We start from the raw sequence: 19,871 nt of genomic DNA on the forward strand, positions 1-19,871 counted from the left end.
TAAATTAGGTACCACCCCGGCATTTGCCTGATGTGAATGAAGAAAACCCAGGAAAACCTCATTCAGGGTGGCTGGCCTGAAAGAGCGTGTTACACTTTTTCGACCTAGTGCTCCCACCGGGAATCGGACCCGGGACCGATTGCACCGAAGGCGAGAGTGTTAGCGACTACGCTACAATCTTTTATTGGTAGTTCTTTATTGGGCTTAAGGAAGAGAGGAGTTTGGCAAACGTAATACGAAAGAAAACAAATTTTAATATTCATAAATATGTAATTATTAACTTTCTTTAAAAAAATACAAAAATTAAATCAATATGTTTTAATTAACATTAAGAAAATTAACAGTTCGTCTGATTCCTTTATTTCCTAGCTTTCTTATATAATACAAAAATTAGATCAGAAGTACAAGAATCGTGAACAAGCGAAAAATCAATCCATGACGAGGTTAGGCAACAAATGCCACAAACGCATCAAACTATTTAATTTAGATGAATAAATAAGATAGAGATAGAATATATACAGATAAATGAGGTGAGATAAAGATAGAAGTGTAGGAAATGTATATATCTTGATTGGCGCTTAGTTTTCAGTGCCTAGCTTACTTTATATGTCGTAAATTGTGATTTTTACTATGTACCTCGCGCCCAAACGTCTGGCGCCTAAACGGCTTTGCGCCCAAACGGCAGCGCCAAAACGTCCGCGCCCAAATGGCGGCGCCCAAACGTCCTGTCCCGACCTGGTAAGACTGAAGAAATGCAGGACTTAGGATGGGCTGCGGGAGTTCGTGGCAATATGCTCGACCTACCGAATTCCGCGTGGCACACACACTACTCTACTTTCAGCTTTTTAAAATAATAATAACGGTGTGTTCTGTGTAGTCGAAGAAGTTCAAGACTGCTTTAACTCCTCTCCCTCCAAGAATGCACATGAATGCATAGAAATAAAAGAAGGTTCAAACAACGCAGACTAACAGATAATACTCTACTTTTCGTTAATAACATAAAATACACAATAAGTAGGTAAAGTAAAACAAGGATAAAATAGGCTGCTGCAAACATTTTTATCTTTGAAGTATTTATTACAAGAAAGCAAGAGGCAAAAAATATAAATGAGTAACTTCAGAAGCAATGCTGTCGTCTTCGCTCTCTCCAACATCTAGTTCATTTTCACTTTCCTCGAAATCGAACACTTCAAATTGCGAATCCTGGTTGTCACATGTATTTGTATTTTTTGTCTTTTTCCCCATTGAAGAAGGATTATCACTAACATCAACGGATTGAAAATCGCGCTTCTTTGAACACGAGAAAGACACCGAGCCTGAGAAGAAATCGCTAAATTTTTTCGACATATTAGCTGAACAAGCACCGACCGCCAAGACTTCTGAACGCAACAGAGATCAACTCAACAATGCTATAATAAGGGTTTTTACAAATCTGTTTAATGCCACACGGGTAAGACATGTGGTACATTGCTGTAAACAATTGCAAGTTGGAACCCTCTTATAAGAAGCTATCGCGCCAACACAAAGCAAGGGCGCCGATTTCTCTGTAAATTGGGGGGGGGGGGCATTCAGATGCAGAAGGCATGCATGAGGATTTTAAGACAAATTGAATTCAAATTATGCCAAATATTGTATATTCATAAATAAAATGCGCTGGCGCACATGGGCTTTGGGGGAGCCCGGGCCCCCTTGGGCCCCCAGGATCGGCGCTCTTGATACAAAGCACTACTCTCCTCCCTCTCTTTCTCAAAATGAGACAATAGATAATACTGGCCAGCTCTGTCCATTATTTAGTGGGCTTTTTAGAAAGCACTTTTTTTTTTTTTTTTCAGTGCAGCACATACAAACACTGGCGTTACAATAGCACGATTGTGCGTGTGTGTTAAACTTCAATTCATTAATCACGACTTTTGGCATCATTATATTACTACAAGTATCTGTCTTAAAATCATTGTCCATTGCAGAGTTAAACAGAGTCATAGAACCTATTACATTACAATCGAAAGTAATACCTATTGCTTGTGAAGTACAGGATGTCACCTTCAGTGCCGGATTTGCGTATAAGCTAAACAAGCTATAGCTCTCTTGGGGGCCCCAAAAATTTTAAGGAAAAAGTGGCTGTAATGTCATTTCCAAATAATAAGAAAAAGCAAATAAGATAAAACGCACATACAACAACGGTGTTCTGTACTGTTATGTATTAAGCTCTCATGAAGCAAGTAATAGGGCCCTGTTTTCCAACGCGCCTGCAATGGGATTTCTGTTCCCCAGTCCCGCTTATAATGGAACCCTCGTTTCCCAGCTCCGCTTGTAATTGGGATTTTGTTTCAGAGCCCCATTTGTAATCGGGACCCTGTTTTCCAGCCATTACACTTAGCTACTTTAATAAGACTTCACAGCATAAGTGATACAGTATCTTGTATGCGGATAGAACTCTAGTGCTAAGGTTACCAGTGGCGTATTTACGATTTTGTTTCGGGAGGGGCTTTGCTAACTTTCGGGGGGGGGGGGGCTTTGCCTGGAAATGTGAAAATTCTGCAAGATATTTCATTTATTTTACTCTACTAAGTAAGATTTCGGGAGGGGGCTTAAGCCCGGAAGCCACCCCCCTAAATACGCCACTGAGTGCTACCCTTTCTTGTACTATTTGGAATTCGACAAGAAATTGAATCTGGTAACAGTGGATGCTTAAGAAGAAGGCATGAAACGACAAGCTCGCGAAATAATACTAAAATATAAAGGAATTACAGCCCTAAGCGGCAATAATCTTTACATCGCGAAATTATAGCTATTTTATTTCGCTGTACGTAAGTATGAAAAGTAGTTTGCAGAAGTATTTTCATAACTTTCAGAACTTAGCACTGATTTTCATAGTGATCTATAAAGTTGAGTTGATTTTGAGTTTAACGTCCCTTTCAGCAGCGAGGCTACATGAGACGGGACCTACTGATTAACGTGGAATCCAAACCACATGAGCTCCCACCGGGAATCGAACCCGGGTCTCCCACGCCAAAGGTGCGTACGCTAACCGCTTAGCCACGGAGGAGCTCATATAGTGATCTATAGAGTGCGATAATGGACCACTAAAGGCAGGGGCGGATCCAGGGGCGGAGAGGTCTACGATCCCAGTTTTTTGAGTGACAAAAATAATTGAAGCCATTACTTACATATTTTTGAAAGTTTAGAGTAAACTCACGATATATCTATCATAATCTGGGGTTTAGTTGCCCCTTCTCCAGTTTAAACCTTCTAAGAACGCCTCTGGTTCCAGCGAATTTGTGTCGTATTACACCTTGTGTAATCTTCGAGGGTTGCATTCCATTTTGAGTTACTCCAGTAACCTGACCTGGAAAAAGCTCACACGATTAGTTGAGCTTCAGGCAGTAATTACCAACCCTGGATGATATTTAGACTGTATTTACTTACACGGATCCCTGGAAACGTTTCAAACTTTACCAAACTGAATAGAAACAACTTGAAATGAGAAATGATGCTGTCTCCACATATTGTAGAAGCATGGCGTGGAGCGTGGATCATAGTTGGTGCAAAAAGATCGGCAAGAGACTTTATTGGTACCAAGTTAAACTACCGCTAATTTTACAAATTTTACAGTTTTTCTGTAATGTATTCAAAACAGTAAGTTAAGTTAACGAAATATACACGAAAACATATTTACTTAATAGATATGTATTAGGTCCATAAATTACCATATAGCATATATTCAAACAGAAAAGGCGAAATTTTGTCGCTGAAAAAGAATGCTAGAAATAAATTGGCCCCATTATCTTCAATAGCTTAGGGCCCCATCAAACCGAAATCCGGCACTGGTCACCTTTATTATTATTCTTCTGTTGCAGAGGTGTCATTTCAGACTTCGCTTAAGGGGGCAAGAACACCAACAGCATAAGACTTTCACAGTTTGCACTAGTATATTAGTAGACAATCGATAAAATATATGTATTCCTCAAAATCTTGCGGGGGGCAATTGCCCCCTCCTGTCCCCCTTTAATGACACCCCAGTTCTGTTGGGGTGGGCGAATGGGTGGGCGAGGCCATCCATCGGGTGGGCGGTTGCCCACCCCCGCCCACCCTTAGCGCCGTCCCTGCCTTGCTCTTTATATATCAGGAAGCATACCAATTTCAGTTCAAATACCACGTTTCATGTCTTCAACTTTACGGGATCCCGAGATATAAACATCTTAGTATAATAATAATTATAATATCCACCTTTATTCTCTTCCAAACCCTTTTCTTTCTTTTTAGATCACAATCAAAAACGCTGAAATATGTATTGGGATTACAGAGTAAGATTTATAATAATATTGTACAGTTAGTACTTTGGTCCATCCCGTCCGTTACTCCGCACGAAACTCTTGAACGAAACTGAATTTGACTTCTGTTTTTTGCAATTGATAGCTAAAGTAATTATCTCGAAAGAGTTCGTTAGTAGAGGATCATAAACCAGGAGGTTATCAATCAGAAACCAGGAGTGGTAGAAATCAACCATTTTTGCTTTTAACGTTGATCCTGTAAACCAAAAAGGGTAATAGATAGCAAGAAATGGTTTCCGGCAGTCGATTTAGCATCCCAAGAATACCTTTCAACTCCATCCTTAATACTGTATTGAAATAGAAAGTGGCAGGAATAAACAAGTTCCCGCTTTAACATTGAATGGGGAAAAACTGTAATATATAGAGAGAAGCAGTTTTGGGAAATCGACTAAAAGATTCCAAGAACACCTTTCATTTCTATCCTTAACACTTTGATGAAACTGGAAGCGGTAGAAATCAACAATTTTCGGTTTACTTTTCATTACTGTGGAGCAAAAGCTGTAATAGATAGCGAGAAGCTGTTTTCGACAATCGACGGAGCATTCCAAGAATACATTTTGTCTTTCCATAACACTCTAATAAAATCAAAAATGACAGGGTGTCTTCTAAAATTCCAAAATGAAATTTCATGACCTTTTCTTTAACAAACCATTAAATTTAGTAACATTCTCAAAAGCGAATTTTAGTGCGACTTGGGCCAATTTTCACGCACGTGATAGAAGCGTGCTTTACTTGTGATTTGGTAGCGTCTAAAACTATATGCGTTTCTGGTGGTGAATTTTGACACTTTATAGAACAACATTTACAAGTATGTACTTATATTTGTACAGATAAAATGAATCGTGACCCAAAAGCAAAATTTCTTGACTTTCATGACCATTTTCTGATTTCGTGACTTTCTTTAATCCTTTTCGTGACCGATAGACACCCTGGAAATCCAGTATGACTTCCAGGTTCATTGTAATATACATAGAACATGACCTATAAGAGACAGCGAGAAGAGTTTTTTTTTTTTTTTTTTTTTTTTTTTAATGAGTTAGCGTTCTTAAAATACCATCTCTTCTTTTACCCTGTAATCAAAGATAATTATTAGAATTCAACCACTTCCGGTTTTAACGTTCATCGTTGTACAGTCTTGTTCAAGAAATCTTGACCACTCACCCTGCTATGAAAGATGATATTCTTGCAACCGCAAAAGGAAATTATAATGCTGTGGCTCTAAATAAACTTCTTAATCGACCAAACAAAATTCACATTTATTTGATTTAATTCTAACTATAGGTAAGACCACAGGCCTTTTCAAAGAGAGATGAATGGCAAAGTTTTCTTGAACAAGACTATATGACAGACGGCAATAGATAGGCACGGTTTTTGTATTCGATTAAGCGCCCGTAGAATATATTCCATCTCCACTATAATCACTAGTAAATAACACTAAGTGGTTGATATCTACTACAACTTCTGGTTTCAATTTTAATTGAAAAATATTGGGTGGTCCTGTTTACTGTCTTTAAGTGATTTTGTTTTAAATGAGAAGTCCTAAAGCCAAATTTCATGTTTGTAACTTTCAGAGATTCTGAGATACCGATATGCTATTATATGAGTAATAATTCCTATTCTCACCTTTTCCTTCTCCTTTATTACTAAGATATAAAAGAAATGGTGAAACATGTGTTAAATTATTTTAAATTGGAAATCCAAATACCAAATTTTAAGTTCACAGTCCTATACGTTTCGGAGATGAGGGTATCTTATTAAAATAACTCTCACCACAATTCCTCCTCTTTTCGTGAATTTTTAAAAATTTTTCTTACTGGTACCCCATGTCACAAATCCTATGTAGGTGTAAATTCAGGTAGTCCCTAGAGCAGTGGCTCCTAATCTATGGGTGCGAGTCTCTGACAGAACTGAATTTAAAATTACAAATATTACGAATGTTGTAAAAAACATTAAATTAAATATTTAAACACGAAATAACTATTCTGTAAGAACTGTGGTTTCATTGACAAAACTGGTAAAATAATATTCCACTGCACTACAATGCTATGCAGGAATCTTGCTGGAAATAAATATAAATTTGTGAGAATATGGCTATTATTATTTACTATTATTATATGCAAACCCGTTCTTCGTACTGGTAGAATAGGTTTATGGGAAATATTTGAAAGTTATATTTGATCACTCTTTCCCCATTACGTAACTTATTTGAACAAAAGTGAAATAAAACCCCTAGCTCGACCATGTTCAAAAATGTGTTTCATACGATGCAGTATTTATTCTTTGCAAGAAATCTAAATTCTCTTCTGCTTTTACGATTCTTTTATTTCGAAGTGAGTTGATAAAATAGAAATGTCCCGCATGCTAAATATGTTTCAAAATTCATTTCAGACGTTTCAAACACTTTGACACACTGTAACCTCTTTTGGAAGCAGAATTTTCGAAAACGCTGGGGCATGTCCACATGATGACCTCGTTAAGTAAAAAGTTATATACCTAGTTTCATCTCCTTGGCTTGGAAGATATTTAATTTTCGCCGTATATATTAACTCCTCCACCCTCTTAGGATACGAATTTTAATGAAACTGACATGGCTAAGAAATGGCTTCAGCCAAGTGCTAACTATGTTCTAAAATTCTCAATCATTTTTCATGAGATGAGACGGAAGTGGAATTTCCTAGAACGCTGGGTTGCGTGTCTACTTGGTTTTTATATTAAATTTCATCTTCATACATGAGAGATTTGAAAGATACTGTATTTTTAGCAAATATTTTAGACCTTGACCCCTCCCCTTAGGATACGCATTTCAGTGAAAACGATATGATGAAACCATGCTCTAGAGTAGTTCTAAATATGTTCAGTAATTCTCCTCGAACATTCTATGATGATGAGACAGCAAACGCCGATTTGAATGTCGAGAAATAAGTAAATTAATTCTTCCTTCTTCTGCTTAAAAGGAGGAATTTTGAAAACTCTGAAATACGTATTCCATTCTTTTTAGTTCAGAGTTGGTTTACGAAATTTCACATTACGAATTTAAACGAATTTCACATTTCATGATATTTTCTGAATAAATAGTGGTAAATGTTATTATTATAGAAATCGTCTCTTTTCTCCATCTTTAAGAGGGGAATTTCCGGAAACATAAGTTCAATTATTTATAGTTAAGAAATCAAAGCCAAATTTCACACCTCAAACGTAAGCAAATGCAGAAATTTTAATAGGTAGACACTATCCCCCATTCTCATCTTAGGACAGAATATTCGGAAAACCTAAACATGTATTGGTTCGTTTCTAATTGAGTTTAATTTTGAAATTTCACGTCTCCAATATAAAGAATTCTTACATTTATCAAGAGGGTATTATGATGGCAGTAGAAAATAAGAATGGGAAGGTAGTCAGCGAGAGAAATGAGGTCATAGGAAGGTGGAAAGAATAAGTTGAAGACTTATATGAGAGTAGGAATAGACCGTGTAGCCTAAATGCTGAAGTAGAAAATGAAGTAGGCGAGGATGATAAAGGATTTAGTATTCTTAGGGATGAGTTTGAAAAGGCTATATCCGAGATTAGAAATGGAAAGGCAACTGGAATAGATAACATACCAATCGAATTCATTAAAAATATAGAAGACAAGGGAAAGAAAGAATTGTTCGGATTATGCAATGAAATATATGAAACAGGAGAATGGCCAAAAGACTTTCTGAAAACGATCATGATACCGATGGCTAAGAAATCGAACCCAAAGAGATGTGAGGATTATAGAACTATTAGTCTCATATCTCATGCAGCTAAAATTCTGCTCCGAATACTGAACAGAAGGTTATATGAAAGAACGAATAAAGAGGTTGAGGAGGAGCAGTTCGGGTTCAGAAGAGGCAAGGGCAATTGGATGCAATTGGATTATTAAGGGCGATCGGTGAAAGATTTATAGAAAAAGGGAAAGAGGTGCATGTTATATTTATTGATCCAGAAAAGGCTTTTGACCGCGTGAATTGGGAATTGTTGTTGGGAGTTCTAACGAAGATAGGATTGGAATGGAAAGATAGAAGACTAACAAGAAACTTATACATGAACCAACAAGTAAGTGTTAGGATAGGGGAAGAACTGACGGAAGAGAGTGCAATTGGAAGGGAAGTTTGACAAGGATGCTGCCTCTCGCCAACACTATTTAATGTCTATCTAGAAGAGATAGTGAAAAAGAGTTTACATGATGATGATGGCATTTTGGTAGGAGGTAGAATGATTAAATGCATAAGATTTGCAGACGATATGGCGCTTGTTGTAGAATCTGAAAAGAAAATCATTAAAATGTTAGAAAAAATGAGAAAGGGCTTTGAAGAATATGGGATGAAAATAAATGTTAGAAAGACAAAAGCCATGGTGATTGGAACGAAGGGGTCTGTGTCAAATATAAAAGTAGGAGGGGAGAAAATAGAACAAGTGAATAGTTTTCGATATCTGGGTAGTATTCTTAGTAATAACATGAAGTGCGAACTTGAAATAAAAGCAAGGATAGGAATGGCGAAAGAAGCTTTAGGAGGAAGAAAAGTCTGTTTTGTGGGACCTTGAATAAAGAGTTGAGAAAAAGACCATAAAATGTTTCGTGTGGAGTGTTGTACTGTATGGAGCGGAAACGTGGACATTACGTAAAGGTGATGAAAATCGACTGGAAGCCTTCGAAATGTGGGCGTGGAGAAGAATGGAAAGAATTAGTTGGGTCGAGCGGATAACGAATGAGAGAGTGTTAGAAATGGTGGGTGAGAAAAGAACACTTTTAGATATTATTAGGAAGAGGAAGAGAAACTGGTTGGGACATTGCCTAAGAAGAGATTGTATCATGAGGGACGTCCTAGAGGGTAAGTAGGCGGGAAAGAGAGTGAGGGGGCGAAGGAGACTACAATTAATGGATTACATAAAAACAGAAGTATCATACACGAAGACGAAGAGGTTAGCGGAGGACCGTGGAGCATGGAAGCTTCTCAGCTGCGGCAAGTGACCTGCCAATAAAGGCAGAATACCTATGATGATGACATTTATCATTTTCTAAAAATAAATGAAATAAAATACAGTTGAAAAATTAATGTTATACGAATTACTCCTTTCTTGTTTAGGTGCGGAATTTTCAGAAACTGTGAGAAACATGTTCAGTTATTTTTAATGGTTAGTTTATATGCCTAGTTTCATCTTCCTTACCTCAGGGATTAGCAAGATACACTATCCTATTTACGCCTCTAAGGATACATATTTCCAAAAATCCTTCTTTATCCCTTGCTTTCGTCAAAAAGAGTATTCTTGCTAATTATAGCATTATGGCTTGGTCGATAATGAGTAACTCACTTATGCTGTCTTATATACAGTATAGGTTATTATTATTGTTATTATTTTTGTTGCTATTACTGATAATTTGAGAATACAATGCTGCAAATAAAATTGCAGAAACGGTCAAATACATCGCGAATGATGTAGGCGTGAAGTATGTAGGGTTTAAGAATGTGGGCGCTTGTTAAAAATGTTGGAACAATTGCCCTAGAAGATCCCAAAACTTTAATTTAGAAAACACAGCGTCTTGTATCATTTCCTACTTTATAACACTACAACGAATACTCTATAAGAACATTGTACTTCTGTTAAATTACCTCGCTGAACAGTACTAAATGATCACCGAAGGCTAACATGAAATGGAGGATTCACACAACTAGATCCGCATTTTCTTGAGTTAACTAAACATTAAGTATAATACCGAAGTAGCATCATAGATAAAGTGAGACTGTAGAAAAAATGAACCTTTCCTCTAACAGTTAAAAGAATAACAGAACATAGACGCGATAATAATAATAATAATAATAATAATAATAATAATAATAATAATAATAATAATAATAATAATAATAATAATAATAATAATTCAATTTCTTAAAAATAGTATTCAAAAATAGATAGAGGAAACTGCAGTCTGGTAATAATTATAAGGAACCAGATTAAAACGTATTAGCTTTTCTCAACCCACTGAGGAAGAGAAAAGTTGAAAGTAAGAGATGAAAAGTAAGAAAGGAATAGTAAGAAGAAGAATGCAATTGGTCGATGATTTGAAAAATGGAATCAAATATTGGGAATTAAAAGAGGAAGCTGAAGATCGAGAAAGGTGAAAGAAGAATTTCCAGACCAGAACCTAAGAAAACACACAATCACACTCACATCTCCCATTATTCCCAGTACCTGCCAGCAGGTAGAATACTTAATAATAATAATAATAATAATAATAATAATAATAATAATAATAATAACAGACCACGATAGCTGCTGCGACTAAGTTACTGCGCACGATAGCTCTTGAAAAAAGCAAATTTTTATTTTATTTAATTTAATTAATTAATTTATTTATTTATTTTTGCAAACTATGGGTAGAGTAATTATTTCGGAGGAGCTAGTTAATTGAAGTGATCCATAAACCGAAAGTGGTAGAAATCAACCTTTTCCAAGTTTTAACGTTTACCACTATAAAACAAAAACGGTTTTCGGCAATCGATTAAGCGTTTCAAGAATATTTTTCATCTCCTTTCGTTACCAACCGAAAGTGGTAGAAATAAAGCATTTCTGGTTTTACGTTGAACACTATAAAGGAAAATCGATAAATAGTTACGAGCGGCTTTCTGTAATGGCAAATCCTTCAGATTGGATCTGACAAGAGTTTACCGAGAAATAAATTACCACACGCAAATCAAACCCAAAACTTGGCCAAACTCGACCAGCAAATGTAGAGATCTTAATTAGGTTGAGGGCTGCCCACCACCGAATTTTGTTCCGATTCGGCCAATAGTTATCAAGAAAATGCTGCTGGCTAATTAAGTAGTTATCGAGAAATAAGGTATGAAATGCAACCCGCGTCCACCCTGTTCTTGGCCGTGTTTCACCACAGAATATGCCAGTACTTATTCCTTAGGGAATGGGCTAGTAGCTCACAAAATTTAGTGAACATCCGGCTAGTATTTAATTTAAAAATAAACTCTAGTAAAAACCGTAAAGAGGATTTTATGTAATATGTTCTCAATTAATATGGATACCGGGATTTGTATCGTATTTCTTTCAGTTCTGGTATTAATACAGAGATTACTGTCGAGATGGAATACACTCTTGCGGTACTTAATGAATTACATAAAATCCCTTCTAGCTCTCCGATCTATAACCGGAAGTGATTGATATATGCCACTTCTGCTTTTAGTATAAAGGTTAGGTTCGAGATAGAACATATTCTTGGGACACTAAATGATTATAGAAAACCGCTTCTCCTTATCTGTTATCTTTTCTAATCTATTGCGATCAACACTAAAACCGGAAGTAGTTGGATTTTGCTACTTCCGGTTTGGAGTTTAAGAGAGATAATAACTTACCTGTTCCCACAACGTTAAATTGATTCCATAAAACTGCTTCTCCCTATATCTTATAGTTTATGCTTTATATAAATTAAATTGAAACCGGAAGTTATAGGTGATTTCTACACTTCCTTTTTACTAGGGTGTTAAGTACGAAGTTGAAAGTTACTCCTGGAACGCTTTATAGATTGCCGAAAACTGCTTGTTACTATATATTATCGTTTTCGCTGTATAGTGATCAACGTTGAAACAGGAAATGGCTCAATTCTGTTACTTTCAGAATTTACTAGCTTGTTAAATGTGAAGAAGGTTATATTTGAAAAGTTTAATTGATTGCCAGAAACATCTTCTCGTTATCTATTATCGTTTTTTCTCTATAGTAATGAGTGTTAAAACCGGAAATAGCTCATTTCTACCATTTCCAGTTCTACTAGAATGTTAAGAATAAGAATAGAGATTCCCTTGAAACGTGTAATCGATTGCCCAGAACCGCTTTTCGCTATCCATTATCGTTTTTGTTTTTTATTGATCAACGTTAAAACCTGAAAAAAATCATTTCTACCATTTTGTTTGTCGAATCACCTCTATTAATGAACTCTCTCGAGAAAATCACACTATCTACTTATTGAAACCAATAATAATAATAATAATAATAATAATAATAATAATAATAATAATAATAATAATAATAATAATAATAATAATAATAATAGAAAATTCGCATCCTTTCAAATGTTATCTTTCGAAGTAACGGACGTATGTATGTACGTACGTACTAACATGACGATATTACAAGTTCCACTACGTGATCCTAATAATAATAAAATCTTAAAGAGGATCATGTTATATTTTGTGTAGTGGTTTGGGAACCAGAAGCTCTAGTATATTTATTTCACTTCCGATTTGAGTAAAGGGATCACTGCCGAGATGGAATATACTCTTGGAGCACTTAATGAATTACCAAAAAAAGCCTTCTCGCTATCCATTCTATAACGCTCAATGTTATAACCGGAAGCGATTGATTTCTACCACTTCAAGTATTAGTAGAAAGATTAGAGTCGAGATAGAACATATTCTTAGGACACTTAATTGATTACAGAAAACAGCTTATCGCTAATTAGTTTTGGGTTTTGCTACTTCCGGTTCGATTAGAAGTTTAATAGAGATGATACCTGTTCCTACAACGCTAAATTAGTTCCCAAAAACAGTTTCTATAACTTATAGTTTTTGCACTATATAGATTAAATTGAAACCGGAAGTTATAGGTAATTTCTGCCACATCTTTTTCACTAAGGTGTTAATTATGAAGAAGAAGGTTATTCTTGAAACTATTTATCGGTTGCCGAAAACTACCTCTTACTATCTATTACCCTTTTCTCTCTATAGTGATCAACGTTAAAACCGGAAATGGTTCATTTGTACCAGTTCATGTTTTACTAGAGTGCTAAGGGTGAAGACGTAGATTAATCTTGAAACGCTTTTTCGATTGTCTATTCTCGATGGCTCATTCGTACCTCTTCCGGTTTTATTAGACTATTAAGAATGAAGATGAGAGTTGGCTATGAAACGTGTAATCGATTGCCAAGAATCGCTTTTCCCTATCTATTACCGTTTTTGTTCTATAATGATCAACATTAAAACCGGAAATGACATATTTATACCACTTCCGGTTGGTGAATCTTCTCTATTAAAGAACTCTCTCGAGATAATCATTCTATCTTTCTATTGCAAAAACAATTTAAAAATTCGCATCCGTCCAAATGTCATCGTACGGAGTAACGGACGGACGTATGTACAAACATTACGATGTTACAAGTTTCACTACGTAATCCTAATAGTAAAAACAGTAAAGATTTACGTAATATTTTCTCAATTGATTTGGAAATCAGAAGTTGTAGTATATTTTTTTTCACTTCCTAGTTGAGTAGAGTGATTACTGTCGAGATGGAATACACTCTTGGGCACTTAATAAATTTTCCATTCTATTCCCTTTTCGCTGTATATACTATAACACTCAATGCTTAAACTGGAAGTGATTGATTTCTGTCACTTCCGGTTTGAGTAGAAAGATTAAAGTCGAATTAGAAAATTCTTGGAACACTTAATTGATTACTGAAAACCGCTTCTCGCTATTTATTACGGTTTCTAATCTATTGTGATCAACACTAAAACCGGAAGTAGTTGGGTTTTGCCACTCCCGGTTTATTTAGAAGTTTAAGAGAGGAAACGATACTTATTCCCACAACGCTAAACTGATTTCCCAAAACAGCTTCTCCCTATCTCCCTATGTAGATTAATTTGAAGTCGGAAATTATAGTTAATTTCTACTGCTTCCGGTTTTACAAGGATGTTAATGATGAAGATGAAAGTTATCCTTTACACGCTTCATCGATTGCCGAAAATTGCTTCTTGCTATCTTTTACCGTTTTTGCTCTGTAGTGATCAACAATAAAACCGGATATGACTCATTTATACCACTTCCGGTTTTACTATAGTGTTAAAAATGAATATGGGAGTTGTCCTTGAAATTTTTAATCGATTGCCGAAAACCGTTTGTCGCTACCTATTACAGTATGTGCTCTACAGTGATGAACGTTGAAACCGGAAATGGCTCATTTGCACCACTTTCTGTTGACTCAATAAACTCCGTTAACGAACTTCCTCGAGATAATTACTCTATTTATCTATTTCAAAAAACAGAATTAAAAAAATCGCATTCGTTCAAAAGTTATCGCGCGGAATGTCACGGTAAGTTCCACTAAGTGATCGTAATAAATACTTCATACCCCCGAGCCCGCCACACACACACACTAACTTATGTACACACGAAAGTATATCTGGTAGTTCCCATATGCCTATGCCGGTAGCTGGAAACAGAAAGAGAGAGAGAGAATATTATTGTACCTTTACACAGAACGCACAATTACTCAGAACATCAATTAAAAAAAGAAAAAAAGAATAGTTGTTAATGAAACTTTCAAAGATTGGTACTACTGCTGCAACATAACACATGCAATTCTTCCATAGTGATTGATTCGTAAGATGATGTATATGGGTTTCTTAATGACAGTGTAATAAAATGCCTTCAAATTGACCACAAAATAAAAAGTTAAATTTCTCTCTCAAATTTTATAAAATCGAAGTCGATGGTCATTATGGGAACAGTCTACAATAACAATATATGCAAACAAATATTAATATACTCCAAGCTTTCCACTGGATGCCAGAAAGCTTCGGATCATATTTGATGTCATAAGCATAAGCAGATGTAAATATATATATATATATATATATATATATATATATATATATATATATATATATATATATATATACTTCTTTAATAGCAATATAAAATTTAAGGAAATCTTAATTATTAGTATTATTTTTAAAATGTAAGTATGCTGGTATATGTTCAAAATACTAAGTGATACATATGCTACATATGCTTTTGAGAGGATAGATCGTTCTGACTAATAAAAATGCTCCCTATTTGAAAGAATGAGAAACACTGATCTAGAAGAAAGGTCGTATATAGGGATTTATATGTTATATAAAACTCACGCATGCACAATTTCTTTGTTTATGTGACTGGTTTGCTGTACTGGTTTTTGAACACACAATTACAAATATGTGCGTAAACTATATGCAAAGCGTAAAATGGGAAGAAATTGTAAGAAATGTAATATAAAGTTAATCACAAATGATATATATACAAACATGCCTATTTATGTTTGTAATGCTCTGTAGAGTAAATGAATTACAATGATTTGTAATAGTAGTTCAACATTTCTAATTTCTTTCAGAAATGAACGATGTTCTAGACATCACAATTCTACAAAGAAAATGCTAATCTTTTATACCAAATGTCTCACTTGAATATTCCAACGACGAAAAACGTTTTCACACTGGTGATATTTCCAAAAACAATAAGTCCCAGAGTTATACGCAGATTCACACCACTATTTCCCTCTTGCATGTTTGAAGAAAAGCAGTATGACCATTTTAAAAGAGTAATAAGTAGTGGAAACTTGAAAATGCTACTAATTAATGATCACTCCAAAGCGGAAAATACGAAAACAGATTTTAAAAATTAACACTGCCTTACAACTGACAAAATTTCTAGAACAAGTAGATCCTTATTTGGCTTAAATTAAGAACTCTTTATACACAAAACACTTATGAAGAATAACACTCACTAAATGTAACAATATAATTTGGCATTAACAAATTATTTGTCGGGTGAAAGTACTAATTTGGAAGAAACAAGATTTATTGTAGATAGATTGTCACCGTTTGTAAAACAACCGACTAATTTCGTGGAGTTTAGTTGCCAACCACCTATGAATTAATTGTATTTACTGATAATTTTCGATTCTGATAAACCAGAAAAATAAATCAAAATTGAAGGAAAAGCCAATGTAGAAATCTTTTGTCATTGTTTGAATACTTAAGTCAGTACAAGGTAAATAATATCTTGTTCCATACAATCTATATCAAAAAATGTCTCATTGTTGGTAGCAATGGCAATTGCTCTAAAAAAAATATGTAATTATATATATTTATATATGTCTAGAACATCGTATTTATATATGTCTAGAACATTGTCTAGAATATAAGCAGAATTTGAGATAATTTTCACTTCGATAAGGTTTATAAAAGAGGGTAAATGCTTCCGACTTAACTGTTTCACAACTCGTCCAATGTGAATAAAAACACTTCCTTCATAAGCTAGCGATCTACATATTAAAGAAGTAAATTTGATTGATTGACTACTGGATATTTAATGTTGGCATGAGCAGCGACGCTATTCATGCCTCTCACAAGACCAATGGCCGACAAAGTAACAATATATGCAGTACACCTATTATTTCCCCAGCTTAAAAATTATGGTGGTTGTATATTATTATTATTATAACTTTAAACTTTCACTTTCTGAAGAGTTGGATTGATAATAATAATAATTTTGAAGTTTCGCCATCCACATTGAAAGAGTTATGAGAAAGCAAAGCTCGCCCTTTATGGAGATAAATTGTTTAAAAACATTTATAGAGCTTTTCTAAATACCCCTTATATATACAAAACATAATTAGGATTCTTAACTGCCGGTATTAAATATTTCTGTAATTTTTTTTATTTTTTTATTTTTTTTAATTTATTAACAACTAGCAGCGTTCACCCCGCTTCGCTGCGGTCACCCCGGAACGCAATAAACTTTGTTACTTAGATAATTTTTACTTTTTCGCTTTCAAGTGATATGATAAAAACCATAGAAGATTGCAGTAAATGTTAACATTATATCGCCTGTCATTTATGTTAACCCGCCCCGCTTCGCTGCGGTCACCCCCGAACGCAATAAACTTTGTTACTTAGATAATTTTTACTTTTTCGCTTTCAAGTGATATGATAAAAACCATTATAACGCCTGTCATTTATGTTAACCCGCCGAGTGACACGGTCATGCGGGTTGCATATACATACGTTTATTTTTATACCTATGATGAACTAACAAAGGATTTGTACGTAATGGACACCTGAATGGTCAATTATCTCAAGACACTGGTAATTGAAAATTAAAGTGATATGATAAAAACCATCTAGGGTCCAAATCCTAATAACCCCCCAAAAATAAAAGAAATTGGTTCAGCCGTATTAGCGTGATGAGCGGACAAAGGATTTGTACGTTCTCTTTTATATATATAGATTTGTGAATATTTTATACTACAAAAATCTGCAAAATGTTAAGTAAAATTCACACTTTTGAAAATGGGCAGAAATTAATTAATCATTATATCAATGTATTGGTCTACATATTAATAACTGTAATTATAATTCAGTTCGGTGGAATATTTGAATTATTTAAAATTCAAACAAAAGGTTCATAATATTACAATAACTGAATCTTCATTAATCCAGATACAGGTGGAAAAGAATAGAATTTCCCCAATGTAACTCATGTTTCCAATATTTTCAAATTCATATTTCGAGTTTTTAAATAGAGCTATTAGAGTATCTTGAACTTCACTCAATCTATGGCATATTTTAGGCAGCATTGAGATCCAATGTCCTACATACCTTGTTCTTACAAGAAGTTTCCCATTTTATATTAAATTTGAATCACTTACCCACTGTTATCTGGAGATGATTTTGTTACGTATACTTCGAATCTTTTATTCCCATCCACCGCAGCTTTTAGAGTTCTTAGAATAACACGAGATCTTGAGTGGATCAGGACTTTCTGTCAAAGAAAACAAATTACTATAATTATTCAATACACACCATAAATGAGTTATTTTCAACTTTCCGGTACTCGCAGATCAGCATACGACATAGATATGTTGGAGACCGCAAAAATTGAAAGCACCCAGGGAAGTAGGGTAAATTTTAATATAAAATACCCCCATATTGAGTTTGGACCTCCCCCCGAAATAAATTCTTGCGTATGCTACTGAAAGCACCATACTCTAACTAAAAATAATTTCACGGCGGACCAGTAGTTGAAATCGATTCCTATGAATTTCTTAATATGGTACACCGATACATACATGCATTCATTGTACGTATGTTATTCTTTTTAAACAAACAGCATTTTTACAAATTACAGTCTAAAAGTAGTACCACAGACTTCAAATTTCTTTCTCCGGAGCTGTCTATATATGAGTTCCATTACCACTACAACAGAGGAAGAGGAAGTTTGAAGCACGTAGTTCGACGATTGGATCGAAATTATAACTAGATACACCACGATATCAACTCATATACACACAACTACATAATACATTATATGTAATGTTGCTAATTAATTATTTCCTATATATTATATTTCTCGTGATGCACTTCAAGATGAGTTTTACGATGTTTTAAGAAATTCTCAACGATAATTAATTGACTCGTTTGTTCCGCAGAGAGCTACAAAAAATAATATAAACACCAAAATAAATATTTTTTGTGTAGAATATGTTAATATATTTTGCAAATACATTCTTTACATCATAAAAAGCAAACACACAGAGCTTCTTGCTTCATAATCAGGGGTTGCGGGTTCGAATTCCGTGCACTGAATTAACTCCAAGATTTTCTTTCATCCACCAGGTGAATCGTGAGATGGTATTTTTAAATAAGGAACTTGGGCGATCTTCTTCTGAAAGTACTTTCTCAGTTACTATTTTTGATGTTCCAATGTAAAACAGACTCATGACCGTAACTTCCTGGATATGAAATTTCCTTAATTAAATAATACTGAAATAAGCTTAGTCTCAGAGCTAAAATCTACGGGTAGCTATGCTTTTATCACATTACCAAGATGTATCCATATTCGAAGTCCCTCAGTTAACCATTTATTTACTTGGTAAAGAATCTATCCCAAAGTCCGTTGAATAAGCTGTGGAACGCCCTGCTTAAAATCTGCCTCATTTATAGTTTTGATCTTGACTCAATTTGATATTTAACTATATATAGTGATTAAAAAAAGGCGGGGATAAAAGGTGCCATAGTCACTATGAGTATACTACAGCCAACTTCTGTACTTTTAACATTTCCTTCAATATCCCCTTATTTCCAACTTCGTATGCGATATCGTTAATAAATAAAATGTTAATGTAGGCATTTGCAGGATGTAGAACACGTATATGCAATTTTGCAATTTTAAAAAATGACTTCAGAAATCGGACTGCTTTTACTAAAATTTAAAAAAAAAAAAAAAAAAAAAAAAAAAAAAAATTAGAAGTAAAGATACCGGTGATGCGTATTGTTGTAAACCGCCAGAAAAAGGAACTGACTATACAGGGTGGACAATGTCTTGATATGCCATTGTAACTTTTAAACTAATGGGAAAAAAAAACTGAAATGTCGTACCGTGCAAATATCGACAAGGGAACATAGTTTGACATACCTTGCAGTATCATCAGATTAACAGTGTTACTACACCAGTTATAACGCAAGTGCAACGGACAAGGCAATGCAGCTTTAAAAATTCTTAGTATTGAATACTATGATCATGATATGACGTATTTCTACTAAACAGGAACAAAGTTACAAAAGATTGAAAATTTGACTTTTTTTTTCAAAAGATTTTATTTCGAAAAAAGCTTAGGTAAGTATTATATAGATTATTTTCGATAGATGTAAAGATTACTACACCATTTACATCAATTTGATAACAAACCGTTCCTGA

The 19,871-nt window shown here is 34.6% G+C and overlaps 1 protein-coding gene across 1 annotated transcript in view; it reads right to left on the reverse strand.

Moving 5' to 3' along the window:
- eIF2Balpha (eukaryotic translation initiation factor 2B subunit alpha) overlaps nt 1–19,871 on the reverse strand; it is a 76,370-nt gene that overhangs the window by 24,881 nt on the left and 31,618 nt on the right. Inside the window, exon 5 of the mRNA XM_081748872.1 lies at nt 17,824–17,936. Coding sequence (XP_081604998.1) covers nt 17,824–17,936 — 113 coding nt within the window. The remainder of the gene's footprint in view (nt 1–17,823; nt 17,937–19,871) is intronic.

This window comes from Thermobia domestica, chromosome 2, assembly GCF_964235325.1.
Source record: "Thermobia domestica chromosome 2, izTheDome1.hap1.1, whole genome shotgun sequence".
Classification (NCBI taxonomy): Eukaryota; Metazoa; Arthropoda; class Insecta; order Zygentoma; family Lepismatidae; genus Thermobia; species Thermobia domestica.